Raw genomic sequence first — 19,567 nt, forward strand, 5'->3', positions numbered from 1 at the left:
ATTTAGACCGTTTCCTGCGGTCTAAATGAACATGTCAGAGAAAAATAAATCAGATATTGGTGCTATGTCTGTTTATATGATGGGTGTCTCTGTCTGAATCAACAGGTCGTGGCTCAGATACGTCAAGAAGAGGCGACAGACATCGAGGACCTTGACTCAACTCCAGAGCATTTCTCAGGTACAGTTTCACAAATTTGAGAAAGGGGTTTGATCTTTCTATCTTTTTTTTTAATTAACATGAAAACACAACATGAGGGTTATGCATCTTTCCTCCACTTTGTATATTTTGTTATGCACATGTTAAACTCGCTTCACAGTTTCAATATTCACCCCAGCAGACCCATCAGGAGGCAGCTCAGGCAGGGAGGGGCCTCATAGTATACTGACGGCCTCCATTCAGGCCTTTTACACATTCAGAATATAATTAACTGCCAATGTAAGAACACATTTTGAATCTCACTTTAATGAGTTGTTTTAGTAAACAGTTACAGCAGTCAAGAGGAAAGATCTTCATCTATTTTGAACATAATAGAAATCCTGTCTTCACCATCCTGAGTTATTGCATTAATGTCTCCCTCTTGAGGCTTTTGGAGGAATTGCAAGAATTGATCGCGCTGCAGAGGTGTCACTAAGTTTGTGTTTTCCTCCCTTCTTGCTCCAGGTGAAATATGTTCACAGTCATTGGATTTTCAGCATGTACTTCGTATGAAGCCATATTATACTTTTTGATTAACTGCCAGACTTCCTGGTGTTTTCCACATCATAAATGGAGTGGTTTTGTGGTTAATACTCTGACCGTTGCGAAAACGTCCCCTTTAAGTCCAGGCTGAGCTCAGGGATCTTGCTGTGTATGGTTTGCATGTTCTCCCTGTGTGTGCATTGCATTTTCTTCAGGTACTCCAGTTTCCTCTTACTGTTCTAAAACCCTCCTGGTTCATTCTGAACTGCCCAGAGATGTGAACGTGTGACTGTCTGTATCTCTGTGCTTGTCTTGTGGTGATTGTCCAATCCCTGCCGTCTCTCACAGTTTCACATTATTGGGTTTTAAATTCTTCTAAAAAAAACTTCCAAAAAAAAGGCTCGGATAAAGCTGCCTGGAAAAAACTCCCAGATGTTCCCTCAGAGAAAACTAATCCTGTGCTGACTACTGATCTCGTTTCAAGAAAACTCTTTGTATCTCACTTTTTGAGCTGGTTCATTGGAAAAATGCTACATTTTGCCCTCAGAACTAATTTTTTCACATATTGGGCTCATTTAGCTTCTTCTGATATCACCACTGATTTGGTTGAGACTCTTTAATTAGGTTTTAGGATCTGATGTTAATTGGTGTTTGATCCACACTCTTCTCCAGTATGTGTTTTATGGCGTTATCTCATTCAATCAGCATCAGAGCAAAATGAGAACCAGCACTGAGTAATGAAATGTTTTCTTTTCATCAGCAGCTCTTATTAAGCGTGGCGTGGCGTCTTGCTGAAAGAGCCTTTGTCAGCAGCCCTCGCCGCGCCGTTCAGCAGGTGAGACGGCAGGCTGTGTTTCAGGGGGCCGATTGTCTGAAATCAGTGCTTATGTTCATGACTCAATAGATAAAGAATTTGACCTCATTCCTCTTTTGTGTGTGTGTGTGTGTGTGTGTGTGTGTGTGTGTGTGTGTGTGTGTGTGTGTGTGTGTGTGTGTGTGTGTGTGTGTGTGTGTGTGTGTGTGTGTGTGTGTCACCCAGTTTCTGCAGGGATAAGCAGACAGTTTTCAGATGAAGCAAGTGGAAAGGAATCTTGCTACAAAAGAGAGCAGAGCTGATCTGATTGGGGACGATGTGTTCAGGTGAGGGCGGATGTGTGTTTGAAAACACGCCGGACTCGGCTGGGGAGCTTCAGTCCACTTTAAGCATACTTTCTTCTGTTTCCGTTTCCCTTCCTCCTGCTCCAACCCCTCTCTGCTCCTTCCCCTCCCTGCTGCTCCTCGCTGAGCTCCTCTCCGGGTAGCAGCTGTTGCATTTATGAAAACAAGACACTCGATAATGTTGGGCTCATCTTTTGTCCGAGCTCCATCGGAAACCTCATAATTCCAACACGGCTTACATCGACCCGGCACTTTCTGATGCGAGGCCCGGGGGCTGATGGATGATTGCACTTCAGAGGTGTGTGCATCGTGACTGCAGCGGACTTGGGGATTAGTGGCCAATTGATCACTGTGATTGGCTTGCAAACAACAAGCCGTCATTCTAGACGTGCGGGCCATAAATCTGTCCGTGGGGAGCGGGCTGATTGTGTTATTTGATGCCCCGCTCCTGTTTTGGCTGAGTTTGAAATGGGAGAGGTCTGGGTGTCAAGACTGATTGTGTTTAGGCAGTTGGACATAACGGGTAATGGGATTTCAGCCTTGACGGGGAGGGTGGGTGGGTCGTTTGGATCTATTCAGGGGTGGAGCGAGACGAGGGGTAGGAGGAAAAAAAAAAAAAAAGAGCAACTAGTGTCATGGAGAGCAGCAGGGTCAGGGTTTGATTTTCTACTGGATGATCGTCTCGGAAAACTATTTTAGTCTTAATTTTCTCACTTCATTTTTTAATTGTGCCTTACGTACCTCGTTATTAGCCAAATGCAGTTTGTAAGTTTAATTTCCGACTTGTGTCCATATTTTTTATTGGTTTAAAGTAAACTGAGCACAACTGGAATGAGTTAAAGTCCCCAACTGTTACAGGAACGTTTAAGCCTCACTCACACTTCTCAATGCTGAATCTTAGGATTTTCTTGCATTGGTGTGGAACATATGTCAGAATATGTACTTTTTTAAAGAAAGATTGCTGCTTTAATCTGTGAACCGATAGTTTTGTGATTTAAAAATTGTAAGCTTTGTGTGTTTATTTTGAAAGGTAAAACTGTTGTGGGAATCTGTGAGAATGACTCGGAGTCAAGGTTTTCACAGGAGGCTTATTTGCAGCTGCAGAGAATGCAAACACAAGTCAGCTGCCTGAGAGCAAGGCAGCAGGTCTGAGCAGAACTCAACCTGTCATTTTCTGGTCTTTCCTCTCAGTTTATACAGAAGCAGCAACTCCCAGAATAACATCTGTTGTCCTTCCGTGGCACCTGGCATCTGTGGACGTCGACCGATCATCAGAGTTCTCAGGCCTCATAAGCTCAGCTAAACGTCAGGGCGGGTTGACTCTCCTGGCTGTGGTGTCTATTCCAGGGAACCTTGACATCCACAACAGGCCACTGAAACCCAAACACTCCACATCGCATCCACTGAAAGAAAAAAGTGACCAACCTGGAAGTAAATCCAGGCATGCAACACCGACACAAATGTTCATTATTCATACGTTCAGCTCAGCACCACCTCGAATTAAACTTCAAAACATTGAAATTGAATATAATATGTGATCAGTATGTGTTATAAAATAATATGTGTTAAATTCCACAATTCTGGAAGAATGTAATGCAAGAAATATTAAAATGCTCATCTTCGTAAAGCTTCAGCGATGACAACCTGCATCTTCAGGCCCTGAGGAGACTCTTCCAGTGCTCAGATTATTACAACACGCTGAGAACTAAAGCACTGTGGTCTAGAAGATGAAAGGTCGGCGGATTTATCTGTAAAATATCCCATTTGTTTATCTTACTCCACAGACTTCTGGAAGAAGAACTGCAGCATCCAGGAAAATGCTTGAATCAGGTGAAAAAGGATGTGCGGGTGAGAAAGGAGGAGGAACCCAGGGGGCTGGGTGATCGGGGGTGGGAGGGGAGTGACGGTGATGGGGGGAGTGCTGTTGATTGTTTCTCATATTTCAAGAGTAGTCCCACAGTCTGATCTCCATACGAGACCACGGGGTGCTCTCTGGTCTGTGCGAGTGCGAGTGTGTGCGGGTGTGTGTGTGTCTGTCACGGGCACCGGGGAGGGAGGGAGGGCTTCCTACAAACTCATCATAGACTGCCAGCACCTCTCATCTTTTCCTCTCTACTCTCATCTCCCGTCTTACTGTGACTCTCAGCTTTGTTTTGGGTGTTTTTGATTTTTTTTTTAAGACTTTTTCCTGCCCGCCTTTTGCTCAGCGTCTCTGTTTTAATCTGGGTTGACGTCTTATTTTATCAGCAAAGGTCGGCTTGAATATGGTCAGCATCAGTGAAGAACACCAGTACTGGGATTAAATCGTCAAAACTGACAAGTGGAAGAGTTTATCTTTCAAGGTGAGTGTTTCTTTAGCAAAAAAAAAAAAAAAAATCTTTTTTTTTTATTCATGGAAAAATGCGTGAATTGAAATGCATTCCCTCCTAAATGTAAATGTGTTTGAGATTAAATTTATTGCTTGAGATAATTTAAGAGGATTTTCTGTCATATATTTATGAAGGTGTAACTTAAATGTAGGCCAAATATGAGAATTTACAGATAAAAATCACAAAAGATGATTATTCCTTCAGTAAAAAAAGAGAATGGAATCAGGTGTAAAACATGTTGTGGTTAGATGAGGTGAGCAGACGCCGGGCCGGACCTGCGAGCAAAATGGCGATCAACAAGTGTGAAATGAAAAGTGAACGCAGTGGTGACCTTGTGGAGATGCTCCCTCATCCTCTCCGTCCGCATCCTCCCCACTCTTTGATGCTTTTCTCCACTCATTCTGTGTTTTTTGTATTAATTTTAACAACAGTGATCTTTAATATGTATTTGCTTTTAGATTTGCTTTTTAAATTGTTTTGACAAATTCAATTATTTTCCTAAAATTGCTAAATTGTGATTCCTTTGTTTTGTTACTCAGTATTTATTTAAATGTCGAAAACCTGCTGAAGTGTTTTGTATTTGCAGCATCAGCTTATGCTCCCATAAAGACCAGTGGCGTGTCTCAGTTTGGTGTTTGGTGCCGTTCGGTGCGCTCCAGACTCACCAGCTCTCCCTGCCCGCCTCTCCTCTGCCTCAGCTGCCCGTTTTACCCCTGGAAGGCTGCTCGCTCCTTCATGCTGACGGAGAAAGCCCCTGCTGCCGTCATGTCCTCAGTTGTAGCCCCGGAAAAGCCCGCCTCCAACACCATGGGTCCCAAAGAGGTTAGTGCAGTAGTGGATTAATGACATGTAGTTTTAATTGGAATTTTTTTTTTTTTTTTGTAATGAATGTGTTAGTGGATCACTGCATGGTGCAAGATTCTTAATTAAGGGCATTTATCTCTTACTTGGACTGTCTGATTCAGTTTATGCAAACTTTAAAAGTGTAGGGTGGGGAAAAGACTCATAATGGGAAGAGATAGTACTTTTATGGATTTTGAAATGGACCTCAAGAGATTTATTTTACTCCTTACAATGCTTTAAACCTTCTTTTTTCACCGCATAAGGACATGACAGTTGTCTAAAGTATAAAAATAGTTGATCTACACTGTCTTTCATGTTGAAATGATGAAATAAAGGTCAAAGTGAAAGTGCTCAGTCTTTGTATGTATGCGCGATTCTTCATGGATCTCAATGTGAACCGTCAGGTGGAGCTGATCCTTGTCAAGGAGCAGAACGGGGTTCAGTTCACCTCCACCACATTAGTGGCTCCCGCTCCAGCTGAGGCGAGCGCCAGCGCCGAGGAAGAGAGGGAGACCTGGGGGAAGAAGATCGACTTCCTCCTCTCTGTGATCGGCTTCGCCGTGGACCTGGCGAACGTCTGGAGATTCCCCTACCTCTGCTACAAGAACGGAGGAGGTGAGGCGGACGAGTGAAGGAGGGCAGAACGGCATCGTTTTGGCCTGAAACGAGCAAAAGAAAGAGGCCGATATGCTGAACAGAGAGGAAAACCGTCAGAAAAAAATGAGAATGTGAACACCACACTTACTATACCCCCAGATGTTTTCCCATACACACACACACAGGATTTACACATGTATGCAGGTGCGTGTGTGTGGCTAGCTGTTTCTTTTTTCCCCCCAACCCTTTACAGAGATCAAAATAGGGGGAAAAAAAACCCCACCACAGCTGTTCCGAATAGATTAGCTCCAACAATCAGTGTCACTAATTATGGCTGTTTAACATAGAGCTCTCATTACGTTTAAGAGCTGTAACTGACACTGTGGCTGTAAATGAAAGTAACCATGGCACGCAGCTTTAGGACGCACTTTTCTGTCTGTCCTGCATGAGCAGTGCTTTTTTTGATTCATACTAGCACACTTGTATTTTACCTCTTTACATGCTGCAAAAAAATGATTGCATATCCTGTATGTAGTTTTTTTTTTTTTAGATTTTCCACAAACTTGCAGAAAGTTCCACGTCTTGTTTAAAATAGCCACATTCTAATTTCTTAACTTCAAATATAGTAGCAGTTTTTTTTGTATTTCTTTCGATTACTTTTTTTTTCCACAATCATGAACTCCAAATCCACAAACTTCTTATATTTTTCCAAAGAATGAAAACATTCTTTTATCAAAAATGACACATCCAAATATGATTTCACCACAGGACAAGCAAATCAGTGAAACCTCTCAGTGAACGTGTGTGTTTTGTGCGATCAGGTGCATTCCTGGTGCCGTACCTGTTCTTCATGGTGATCGCAGGCATGCCCCTCTTCTACATGGAGCTGGCTCTTGGGCAGTACAACAGAGAGGGGGCGGCAGGGGTCTGGAAGATTTGCCCCATATTTAAAGGTAAGCGTGTCTCAGGATCTTGCTTATTAAAAACTTGTGCCCCCACATGTAAACGTTGATGGATCCACATGTGCGAATTTATGACATTGGCATGGAACGCTTCCTGACATCTATAATCTGTGCATCACAGATTGCAATAAATTGACTTTTTCCCCCCCCCTCCCTGTATGTTTATCTGCCTACATGGCTGCTTGTCTTCAATATCTGCATGTCTGCCTCTCTGCCCACACCCCTGCCTGTCCACATGCCAGTCTCTTTTGTCCGCCTGTCTGTGCGTTGAGCAGCGGCAGGCATTGTTTATCCTCCCCGGGAACGTCAGGTTCTGATGCCACTCAGATGGAAAGCAAATGAAAATTGGGCTTTTAGACTCTTTTTCCTGATTGTCCGCATCCCTTTTGTCGTACGGCGGTGGCTTACACACTGGCTGACAGACTCTCTTTCCAGGGACTTTTCAACACATCATTAGGCAGAGAGCAGGTCTGGAGTAGCAAACACTGAAAAGACACATATTTTTATTCTTAGGATGGAAATATGGTGACACTTTTCTTTTTTGTGTGCTTTTTTAAACAATTTTTTTAGTTCATCTTTTTCTATGCATTGTATATTATATACCCTTGTTTTTCTAACTTCTTTAATTAGCTAAACAAAAAAAAAAATAAATCAACTTACACACTTAAAATGATATTTAACACCTAGCCATGCCTTAAAAAAAAGCCTTCAGGAGACAACATCAGATAACATTTATACCAGCAGACCATCTGTTGCTTCACAGCTTGAGTCCACAGCCAAATGATGTCCTTGCTGGTGGAGGAGGAGGTGGAGGAGGTGGAGGTGTCCCACAGCGCGCACGAGAAGCTTCATGCGTTTCTGCATGTGTGTGTGTGTGTCTCTCAGAGCGTGTCCCTCCATGTCAGTCTGTCAGGGACCACACTGAGTAGGTTGACGTTCTAATCACACGCTTCGCTCTCTCTCCCTGCCTCTCAGCGGGGGGATAACAGTAATTATTCAAATCCACATACACACGCATGTATTGACAGTAATTATTCTGATCAACAAGCTGGTTTCCTCTCAGGATCAATGCATTTGAAGAAAAGGGCTGAGAAGGGGAGATAGTTTGGCCTCATGCGGCGCTAATAAGAGGCATCGCACCCTGGACAAATATCACATTCCCATTACAAAGAAATCAATACGGCACAGTCGCGGTCATGCTTCCTGGCAAAGGTTAAGAATTAAATCCAGCCTCAGAAGAGTGGACACTGGTTCACATATCCAGAAAGGGTAGATTTCTTGATAATTACTGCATGAAAAAACACATTTCCTGAACTCTTCTTTTTCTCTTCTGTGACTGATGCTTGTCTCCTCTCACACTGAGCGAGAGTTCCTGCTCTGTAACGCACGCCTTGGAGCTAAAATCTCCAGTGGTGAAATGTGAGCCGTTGTGGAGCTTCTCCTGCTGAGTGACAAGGTTTCCCAGTGATGCAATGAATGACACCAAAACTTAATAATTAAAGCAAGTGGAAATCTAAGATTAGCAGCAGCAGCTGCCAAGTGAGGATATAATTTTGTTCACTGTATGGTGCATGATGGCATTACTACACTGAAGCACGAACGAGTGGATTGTTGTCTCAATCACTCACAAGTTAGAGGTTTGTTTTCCTGAAGCAGGACAGCGAAATATTTTGGCAAATGTCAGTATTTGGTGAAATAAAAAATGTAATATTAATGTCTTCTCTTTATTAACTTATAATTGTGTGCACGTGAATCAGTTTAGAAGGAAACCAAAATCTGGGAAAGACTGAAAATTACAACAAAACTGGCAAGAAAAGAACGTGAACCCTGAAGAGGCAGCAGCCATGGGAGGCTAAGTAGCAGAGTGGAAACAGATGAGATGAACAGTGGGGAAGATCAGGTGTTATAGCTGGCAAATGATTTTCACTGCCATACTATTTTAGTTATATATCTTTCATCTGTCAGATATTGACGACTCGCAGTAATCCTGTGGCTCTTCAGCTTCCCCATTGCTCGTCTGTTTCCCTCCCGCAGGTGTCGGCTTCACAGTGATCCTCATTTCCCTCTACGTCGGCTTCTACTACAACGTCATCATCTCCTGGGCGCTGTTCTACCTCTTCTCCTCCTTCACCGACGAGCTGCCCTGGGTCCACTGCAACAACACCTGGAACAGCCCCAACTGCTCCGACTGGGCCGACGACAGCTTAGCCAGCGACGTCCACAAAGTCACCCCTGCTCAGGAGTATTTCGAGTGAGTCTGCCCGATTTTCTTCTCTACCTCAAAGAAACGAAGAGCGAAAATGACATAAGCACATCCCAAAAAAGTGTAAAAGATTGTCTTTGGGATGTGAAGTTTTAAAACACTAAATCTACTGAGAACAAGTCAGTTTTTCATCAAGATGACTTTATCTACATTTAGCTCCTGCATTGCTATATTAAGCTGGCCAGGTGCCTCCTATTGCACTAAGTGAGGGGTTCTTCTGTTGTGACATTTGAGGCATATCATCCACAATGGCCGAAATAGCAGCCTGCTATTTCCCCAGAACCACCTGCGGATGATTTGATGAACATTGGCCAATCATATTTCAGTCTGATCTGTGGAGCTCGCCTCTGAAATTATCTGAAACATGGTGTCGGCGGTGTTGAGCGATCTTTCAGCCTCCCAGGTGACACGTGCAATGCATCCTTTTTGCTTTTTATAAACATGCACTTAGAAATCTGTTAGCTTTTAAAGTCAGGCTGTCAAAATCCCAGAGTAGCTATGATTAACTAAAATGAATTACGCCTGTATTGATATTTTTAATGTTTTAAACAGGATTAAACCCCTTTAAACAAAGTGAGGCATCAACAATCTTTACAGTTTAATGGTCAAACAATAGCTGCTTTTTGACCGTTATGGGCATGATTTTATAGAAATGTCACACATTTCCATTTGTTGCCTAAATCATGAGAAAACTGTTATCACAGTGATAACACACATACAAAAAAAACCTCTTGACTTGATCATTTGTAATATTTCTGAACTCTTCCCTCACATATTTGCCCAAAACAGGAACCCTGTGTGTGCTGTTATACTGACTTGAGAGAGGCTTTGTTTATTACATTAGTGTTGTGTGTCCTCAGCCGAGGCGTGCTCCACATCCAGGAGAGTAACGGTATAGATGACCTGGGCCGCCCGCGCTGGCAGCTGACTTCCTGTCTCGCCGTGGTGATCGTTCTGCTCTACTTCAGTCTCTGGAAAGGAGTCAAGACCTCGGGCAAGGTAACGCCGAGCGCAATATTTTAATCAAAACTACTATAATTCAAGCATTCTTTACTCAAATTTAAACTGTGTGTGCAAAGAAAAATGAGCCTGCTCCATGTGCGTGTGTGTGTGTGTGTGTGTGTGTGTGTACCTTATGTGACTCCTGCAGGTCGTGTGGGTCACAGCCACCATGCCCTACATGGTTCTGACTGTGCTGCTTATCCGTGGAGTCACTCTGCCCGGGGCCAAAGACGGCATTAAGGCCTACCTCTCGGTGGACTTCATGAAACTGTGTGACGCCAAGGTGAGCGCCAGCGGAGGCCGCCAGAGAGGTGGGGGTGGAGGAGGGCAGTAACTGAAACATTTCTTCAAGAGAATGCTTTGACATTTTCAGCTGATCTGTTGTGTTTAACATTTGCACTCGACATGAGTCTGTTTTTACAGTGGGTCGCATCTGAAGTCAGTTTTCTTTTCTGATATAGGAGGATTGTAAAGTTACTTCTGTAGCTTCTGAGACTTCTGTAATTAATGTCATGGCACTTGAGGAATGTTTTACTTTTCGAATAAACGTGGATTAGACTTTTGATAAAGATTGTCAAAATGACAGGAAGAAGATGACACAAATGGCAGTAAAAACTATATATATAAGAAGATTAGAGCTGAAGCCAGCTGGAGCAGGACAGGTATGGTGCGGATAGGAAAAAAAAAAAGCTTTTCTTGTGTGTCACAGTATTCACAGGTGCAGTGGGCTCGATCGGGAGATGGATGTGTTTTTTTTCAGTTTCGAACTGCACCCAAGAATTCGCTCAGACTCTGTTGGCAACAGAGTCTTTGGTATGAAATAGACAAATATTTGTGAAAAGATTCCAGCAGTTGCTTTATAATTGATCGATTTAGTTTAAAACAGCTGAAACACTATAATGATTCTGTAAACAGAAATCCAGTGTGACAGCTTGTGTTGTGCAAAAAAGCAGACTTTTGCAAAGTGTTTATATTTTTCCTGTCTGAAAAAAAAAACTTGCTATGACAACAACGCAGTGTGTTGTGGTAGCATTTTGCTGAGAAGCTCCATCGGGGAGCCTGCGGGACTCAAAGGCTTCAGTCGTGGAGAACGACAGAGAAAGTGAGAAGGGAGATCTGGAGATGCATAGGAGCAATTGGAGAATTAGATTAGATAGATGCATGGAGCAGTAATTTGCAAAATTACCCCCCGTATTCACGAGCGTCTTTCATCTGCTGCCGTTGAATGAGTTTCCTGCAATTATCTCTAATAATGGCTTTTTTCCTCTCCTGTGCCTTTTGTTTGCCGCTTCACACAAGTGTGCTTGTTCTGTCGCTCCCCAGGTCTGGATCGAGGCCGCCACCCAGATCTGTTTCTCGCTGGGAGTGGGGTTTGGTGTGCTAATCGCCTTTTCCAGCTACAACAAATTCAGCAACAACTGTTACAGGTGAAGAAGATACACATGTATGGAGGAGGAGGGGGGGGGGGGTCACAGAGGCAGGCGAGGTAAAGGGAAGGAGTTCCTACGAACACGCAGGAGCTTAAAGCACATGAATTACAATAACCTTTGAAGCTCCTTGATAACCCCCGTATGTCTTTGACACCATGCTGTGCGACAGGCGGCCGTAGCACCAATCAAAACTGTCGCGCTCTTTGAAAATCATCAGCATCCCACAGAAGGCTTTTATCTTCTCTCTTTTGTCTTTTCTTTTTTTTTTTTTTTTTTTTTTAAATGTTTCTGGTAACTCGCGCATGACAGCATGCTGCAGAGATTCCTTCTTTTTCCTCACTAATCTGATTTTTCTCACACGCTTTGAGGAATGTTTTGTCGCTGAACACCTCTTTACTTTCCTGTAAATGATCAGAGGTGAGATGAGGGTTTTTTGTAAACAAAAGTTAGTATGAGGCAGACGTTTATAATGCAGATCAAAATGTGAAAAATTGAAAAAATGATAGAAGCCTTCAGTAGTGAGTTCGGATTCAGAAAATATTGCTTCTGTATTTATTGCATTTTTTTCCTCTCTGAATTCTTTCATTTAGAGACGCCATCATCACCAGCTCCATCAACTCTTTGACCAGTTTCTTCTCGGGCTTCGTGGTCTTCTCCTTCCTCGGGTACCTTTCACAGAAGCACCATGTTGAGTTAGACAAAGTTGCCAGGGACGGTATGGCGCTTCTTCATTCATTTGTTTGTATGAAAGTTGCATTGAGCCTAATCTGCAAATGTTGCATTTCTTCCTATATGTCAGTCACTTGTAAAAATTACGAAAATGAATTGCAGATTTGTGTCTTTTCATATTTTGTGTTTCTGTTTCATCCTTTTCGGCTTCTTCAGGTGCTGGGCTGGTGTTTGTGATTTACCCAGAAGCCATTGCAACACTGCCCGGGTCCTCAGTGTGGGCCGTCATCTTCTTCATAATGCTGCTCACGCTGGGAATTGACAGTGCTGTGAGTCTAAACCCACCTGTGAGCCTCGTGTTGAACACAGCCCCGTGTTCCCTGCCGCGATATTTCATCCTTACTCGTGTGTTTTCCTCGCAGATGGGTGGCATGGAGTCGGTGATCACTGGGCTAATTGATGAATTCAAATTTCTCCACAAGCACCGGGAGCTTTTCACACTCTTCATTGTTGTCGCCACCTTCCTCATATCCCTCTTCTGTGTCACAAATGTAAGTTTCACACTGGCGATTTTTCATGTTTCCACTGTGCGTTTGTGATAATTTAACTGTGACGGACTTTAAAATCTTAAAGCGATTGTTATGTCTGCGCGCTCTCTATTGTGTCTTTCTTCTCCGCAGGGAGGGATGTATGTGTTCACTCTGCTGGACTCTTTTGCGGCGGGCACATCGATTCTCTTTGGAGTGCTTATTGAGGCCATCGGCATCGCGTGGTTCTACGGTGAGAAAGACGCACAGAAACACAGGATGGAAAACAGATGATTCTTTTTTTTTTTTCCATGGTGGGTAAAGCTGATGGTTTATTAGGGACTTGATGAGAAATCTGTTGGTATAGATATTCTGTGCTTGAATGTGCCATACGTCCATCTCCCGCTAATGGCTCCGGCCTCTTCAGCGTGTGGCCGGGTCTCGGTGCACGTATCACGTGGATTATCCTGTAGCTGTGGCGATCAGATGATGGAAAAGTGGGCCATATTTTGATCACTGCCAGTGTTACCTCTGTGTTCACGGAGGAAACACATAAAGAAAATTACAGCTGGGGAAAAGGCAATTCCCATTTGTCACAGGCAGGAATCAGCTGTCTAATAACTACATTGTACACTGCTGAGAGGCGGCGACCCGGGCAATTTCTCTTCAGAAGACGGGGGAAACTCCATCTCACCAAGTCTAACCCGGTTAAAATCTTCTAATCCTCTAATATCTGGAAAAATTACAAGCTTTTCTAGTAGGAACGCCATGATTCTTGGGTTATTTTTATTTGAACGTTTGGGTTCTTTCAGGCAGTTGTTCTAATGTGGGGCATCACGATCAGCAACAAAGCTTTGTCAGCACTGCCAAGATTTAATGTGCACTTAGAAAGAAAATCATAAGTGGAGCCTCTGATAAAATAAATATATTAGCGGGGGTGCTTGTATTTTCACCTGCTGCCAGTGTGAAAACCTGATCCCCATTTTGAAACATTAGCAGTGCTTCAAAAACAATCCGGAGAGAGCGATTGACCTGAACTTCTGCATCAAGTTTCTCGTCTCCTGTCTGGTGAACCTGGTTGTGAAGAGGAGCACAGAGGACCAAATACGAACCGGCCCTCCGGCAGCGGGGTCAGCATATTGCCCCACTTTGCTGGGTCCTAACCTTGGCAAGCCAAATAAATCAAGCCTGAGGCTTCAGTGGGCCTTTTTCCCCCCTATCTTCATATCTGCTGACAGGAACCCTTGACCCGTGTCCGCTGTGGTTTTTCGTTCTGCTGTCCAGTGCGTAAGTGCACTGTGCTGAGCTGAATACCCGGTTGTCACATTGGATACGATCTCTCTGCAGTGAAAGTTGCCTTCCAGGCAGGTAGGAAGAGATTTTAAAAGAAGGTACAGCGAGGTGTGTCAGTGTCGTAAAATGGGGTTTGAGTCGATTGCTGTTTGACTTCAGTTCTTCTAAATGGGTAAAGAATATTACAGTTGCTGTATTTTTCGATTTAAATATGTCCTTGGGGGAGGTACTTTAAAGTATTTCTTGGCATTCTAGGAGTGGATCGTTTCAGTGACGACATTGAGGAAATGATCGGCCAGCGACCGAGCATGTACTGGAGGCTGTGCTGGAAGTTTGTCAGCCCCTGCCTCCTCCTGGTGAGTGACCCTAACTCCAAGCTTTCCCAAATATTATAGAGAAAAAATAATATTTACAGTTCAGAGGGATCAATTGACAGAAATTAATATATTCTGAGCATTGATGTGTTTTGCACATATTGTCTCTTTTTTCAAAAGGTTATGGTCGTGGTGAGTTTTGCCACATTCCACCCCCCGAACTACGGCTCCTACACGTTTCCTCCCTGGGCGACGACGGTGGGCTGGTGTCTGGCCATGTCTTCGATGATCATGGTGCCGCTCTATGCCATCTACAAGCTCTGCTCGCTACCTGGGAAGTTCTGCGACGTAAGTCTGAACTGAATGAATTTGTATGAAACTCAATCTTTGTAAGTTTGCTTCACTTGATGACCGAGTTTCCTCTGACAGAGATTGGCGTACGCCATCACTCCAGAGACAGAGCATCACTTGGTAGACCAAGGAGAGGTGCGGCAGTTCACCGTAAGTTTTGATCTGATCATATTTCTGCAAAGAAATCCTGATTCAACACCTCATCCCTGCATGCTTTACAGAATTACCCAGTTTGAATTTCATTGATTGTTTTTTTTTAATGTACTTGATTAATGACAAAATTTGCCGTAGTTTCTGGTAATGTCACATTTTCTCTTGACCTTCAGCTGCATCACTGGTTGGTGGTCTGAGAGCTGCAGAGAGCGAGGGAAAGAAAGAGACGGGCAGTACGGACGCTGGATGGATGCATGCATGAGCAGAGAAGCTTCGAAGAAGTGAGAGAAGAGCCATTTCAAATCGGTCACAGTGACAATAGTGGTAGGAGAAGTCTTAAAGTGCCAACATACACACACACAAAAAACAACAAAAAACAAACACAGTTATAGAAACTTCAGTGTTCTTTGAGTTTAACAGTGGCTGTGTGAAGCTGTGCTTTGGCCCTCTCCACTATTTAATTAACGCTGGCGATTGGGATTCAGTCAAACAGCTCCTGTGGCGTTAAGCCTGTTATTTTCACAATGCAAGGTTCACAGACTTAGTTTTTCCTGCGTGAGCACCAACAGGTACATCCAAACGAATGGATTGAGTTAGATCGTCGGCATAGGCATCGCTGAAAGAAGATAGATGATGACAAAGTGCTAGAATACAACAGTAGCATGTTTTCATTTCTTTAAACTTGGTGGCTGAAAACTCCACTGTTTCAACTGAATCCCAGTCTGTATCATGTTATTGTGATTATTCAGTTGATTTTAAAGACTGTTATGATGATTGATATAACTGTTAGCAACTCCTGCGAACTTCACTTCTTTACGTTCATGAACCGCAGAACCGTTCCTTCATCTGCTGATAACAATATTGTCACGTCAGTGTCAGAGTAAACATGAACTTTCCGCACTGAGCCGGTTCTTCAGCATAAAGGGAAGTTTCAAATCAATGAACGCTGCTGAAAATGAACCCCCTCCTCCTCCTCCTCCTCCTCCTCCTCCTCGCCACGTTTCTCCTCTCAGTTACACTGAAGGGTTAAACAGCTGGGCGGTGGTTAGTAGGCGTCGGTTTATTGTAACGCTGTCATTCATTGTGTTTGGGAGGATAATCGCACGGGTGACTGTACTCCCAAATAATGTTCAAACTGAATCTGGCGACTTAAAACGGCGGCCCTGGAGTCGCATCAGCTCAACAAGGGAACAAACAATCCGAACTCAACCGACAATTAATTGCCAGCGACAGAAAACAGAGTTGATTAAACCAACCAAAGAACACAGCGAGCACAGAAATTCAGATACTGCTTCCTGAAACGAGAATATTTTTTTTTTGCAACACGATCTTCTTTCTGTCAGTGAGTTGACCACTTGATTGTTTGACTTATGTACCAGATTGCTCTCGCTTGCTTTAGTTCATGTGTGTTTTCTCCCCCATGAAAAAAGAATCGGGTTGTGAACAGGAAGCTCCAACTCTTCTGCGTCCAAAAGAAGGCAGACAGCTTTAATTTTGCCATTTACACGAGTCTGTCCAGTATTTCAAGACTGTTTAAAAAGCTGCTTCTTATTAAACTGCAAATAAATAGTGTGTATTGTAATAAATGAAGTTCTATATCGGTGTAAGTAAATGTAATGTAGAGGGCCTTGTATTGTATTGTACTGTATGATATCAAATGACAAGAACCAAGTATATATTACGTATACTTGCAAATATATATATTTGCCTTAAGAATATTATATAGAATACCCTCATAATTTTTTTTAATTTTCAATTTTTTATGTTTGATCAGAAACGTCGGCGAGCCCCTACGGTGCATGTACTGAACGAATAACTATGTCCCAAGTTGTATGCCTGTGCTGCTGTACTGTGCCTTGTGGTGTTTCTGACTGTATGATTTTGTTTTGTACTGTCAAATAAAGTATAATTAATACAAATAGTACATGTTCGTTTATTTCCAAGGGAAATGGTGAAGCTTTAACTATAAGCAACAAATCCCTGATATCAGTTTTAACATTTTATTTGACTGAAAGCACAAAGCCTCACCTCTGGGTGGATCTTCTAAATGTCGTTGAGCCGGTGCAGTCGTGAAGCCGTTTTGCATTTGCAAGGACAGACTTTAAAAGGTGCCATTATCACATCCAATAAGCAACAACAATTATGTATAATTTTGTGTCTCCTTCAGTTTGCACAGAGAGAGAGGCACGCTGCACCTTGGAGGATTTCTGCGTTGTGTTTAACACAATACAAATAACCCAAAGTCAACCTGTGGTTTACCTGAAACCCTTTGGTGGGCAAATAATGAGAATTACATCCCATATAAAAGAAACTTCCCCAGTTTGATGCTGAAAGCCTATTCTAGGGAATATCCACAAAATCAGGCAATTTTTTATGATTAAGTATTGCTTGATCACAAATTGCAAACATGTTATTTTCCTTTTGATTTAATGATTAAAACACAATGATACTGACAGAAATAAATCTGAGTTTTAAAGTAAATAATATTGCTTTCCTTGCGTGATGTAAACACTGAAACATGTTGCAAGTGTATTGCAGACTCTAGATTGCATATAAACTGAAATGCATTAATGTGACTTTATTTGGGACAGACAGAGTTAATCATTCTTTATGAAACTTAAAACATCATGAGCCTCTTGGCCAACTGCAGCACACTTAATGAGGACAAACATCCTGCAGAAGAGAAAGGATTTCATTTCTGAGAGGGCTCAGTACAGAGTCATGTAAATATATTTGGAGGGTCAAAATATGCCACAAATGATTTGCAGAGGAAACAGAATCGATTGGATTCTTGAGAAGATTTCCTGCCAAAGCCAAATCAAGTAATTGGGGAGCAAGTGGGAAACATGTCGAGGAAATTATTAAAAGTGTCCGATTCACTTCTGAAGCGGAGAATGAGCTGGACGAGCCTGACCTGGACTCAGGGCCGCTGCTCGGAGCTCCAGGGTCTTCCTGAAGAGGATCTCAGAAGGTGGAGGAGCAGAGAAGATACTCTCAATTAAAGCTGCTTTGGGTCTTTTCTCTCCAGTCAGTGATGACTCTGTGTTCTTACTCTGTTTTTCATGCAAAGAGAATCCCAACTGAGTACTGCTATGAATTTGACTTCACACAAAGTCAATATTCTTTTTCAGTGTGATCCTACAAAAGGTGCTTTTATTCAGTCTGGGGTTTTCCACTTCATAGCCTGTGTGCCATGAAGCGGGTTTCACTTTCCAGTGGAAATTATTCCGGGTAAGTGAAGTGGTCATTTTCTTAGAGCTTCAAGAGAACAGAATTAATGCATCTACATGAGAAACAGCATTATTATCCATCCAGCTCCTATACTCCTGTACACTCTCCACAGGTTGCCATGTCACACACACACACAAGCGCAGTGCAATTTAGACCACTGACTCAATATTAAAGAGATTTAGAAGGAGCAATCAGCCTCAGATGCATTTGGACTGTGGGAAATCCCATGCAGGGAGAGACTTTGACAAAACCCAGACTTGAATCAGGAATATAATCTCACCACTAAACATGGCGTGATATTTTTCACAAATGCTCTCTGGAATAAATAAACCTAAAACTGACAGATTTGTTGATTAATAAATACATTTTAAATACGTGAAATAATGACAGCTATAAAGTAAAAAAAAAAAAGTCTCCATTTTGACCTGCAATTGGAGATTCCTTATGATATGCTCTATCGCCATCTGGTGGGTTTAGAGGAGGATTGCAACCGACTTCACTGAGCAGGATGCACCTTATCATGGTATTCGTATCTCCTTTAATTACATTGTATTGATCATGAAGTCGTCTTTATTTTAGCTTCTCCGCCCAAAAAGACTAAAATAAACAATTTTTCCACTGACTGCTGATGATCCTGGCAAGTTCTACTTAAGATAAATGAAGAAGAGGGACAGAGGACGTTTCTGATGCTAATTTTAAAATGTTCTGAAAAACACAAGTAGACTGGGTTACAAATGAACCAATAAATATAAAATAAACTAATTGACAACACCCATAGTCCCCATGCGCTTTGGGACTCAGTTTAAAAATAAATTAATCCTGGTGTTTGCAGTGTGTTATGATTTCCTCTGGCTTTTGGGCTCAACACAAATGGTGCCACTTGACAATAAAACCAAAAAGAACAGAGTGTACCTGTTGTTGCGCAGCTCAATTATAGTTCACAAAACAAAACATGTTTTTGTCCCACTTTCGGGATGTCACCGGCAGCCTGCTTTCTGCCTGGTCTCTTGATGCCCAATTAACTCTCTCACATGGCTTATGTACAGTTTAATGAAGTTTTTTTTTTTTTTTTTAACCGTTGTTAATTTCACTCCTCCTGATCTCAAACCTTTTATTGCGTCTTTGTTTGCGCACTGCGCTCAGCGTTTTGCGCCTTTTTCTGAAATAAACTGGTTTCGCTTGACTTAATGATTGACTGCCAGCTGCGGTCCCGTGATCAGCCCGAGAACGGCGGCTTGTTCCCATAGATACATCCCAACACATGAATTCCCATGACGCTCAGCCTGATGGGAAAACCACACTCAGCTGTTTGGCTTTTACCACCACCTGTGGAGCGGCACCGCACGCGCACGGAAGGGGATTTTTTTTTTCTTTTCCGCGCCGTGCGACTTTGTGGCAGCAGCAGAGATCCTGGAAAGCAGATGAAATGCTGATACTTTAACACATCAAGATTGCCATACTTTTTTTCTTTTTTACCAGCAACTCTCTCCATAACTGTGCGTGACCCTGTTTGTCCCGCCACACTCGCGTGCCACTTTTTTTGTTGTTGTTGCTGCTGCAGTGGACATTTGGCCAGGATGCACCGACTCTAATGACATTATAATGGCCCGTGCTCCTTTTAATCGCAACTGGGATCATCCTGTTGTAAGATCACGATAACGGACCTCTCTCTCCCTCTCTCTCTATCCCTCTCTCTCTCTCTCTCCGTTGTGCGCCTCCGCTGCTT

The 19,567-nt window shown here is 42.9% G+C and overlaps 1 protein-coding gene across 1 annotated transcript; it reads left to right on the forward strand.

Moving 5' to 3' along the window:
* The first annotated feature begins 4,929 nt into the window (after positions 1-4,929).
* On the forward strand, positions 4,930-16,531 carry slc6a3 (solute carrier family 6 member 3). Its single transcript, XM_030103016.1, has 15 exons — positions 4,930-5,028; positions 5,454-5,664; positions 6,468-6,599; positions 8,643-8,859; positions 9,732-9,870; positions 10,022-10,156; positions 11,197-11,300; positions 11,894-12,018; positions 12,189-12,301; positions 12,395-12,523; positions 12,653-12,752; positions 14,048-14,148; positions 14,287-14,454; positions 14,536-14,607; positions 14,784-16,531. The coding sequence occupies exons 1-15, from the start codon at positions 4,942-4,944 to the stop codon at positions 14,805-14,807; spliced, it is 1,857 nt and encodes a 618-aa protein (XP_029958876.1). The 5' UTR covers positions 4,930-4,941; the 3' UTR covers positions 14,808-16,531.
* Positions 16,532-19,567: the final 3,036 nt, after the last annotated feature.

The sequence above is a fragment of the Salarias fasciatus genome, chromosome 11 (genome assembly GCF_902148845.1).
Source record: "Salarias fasciatus chromosome 11, fSalaFa1.1, whole genome shotgun sequence".
Lineage (NCBI taxonomy): Eukaryota > Metazoa > Chordata > Actinopteri > Blenniiformes > Blenniidae > Salarias > Salarias fasciatus.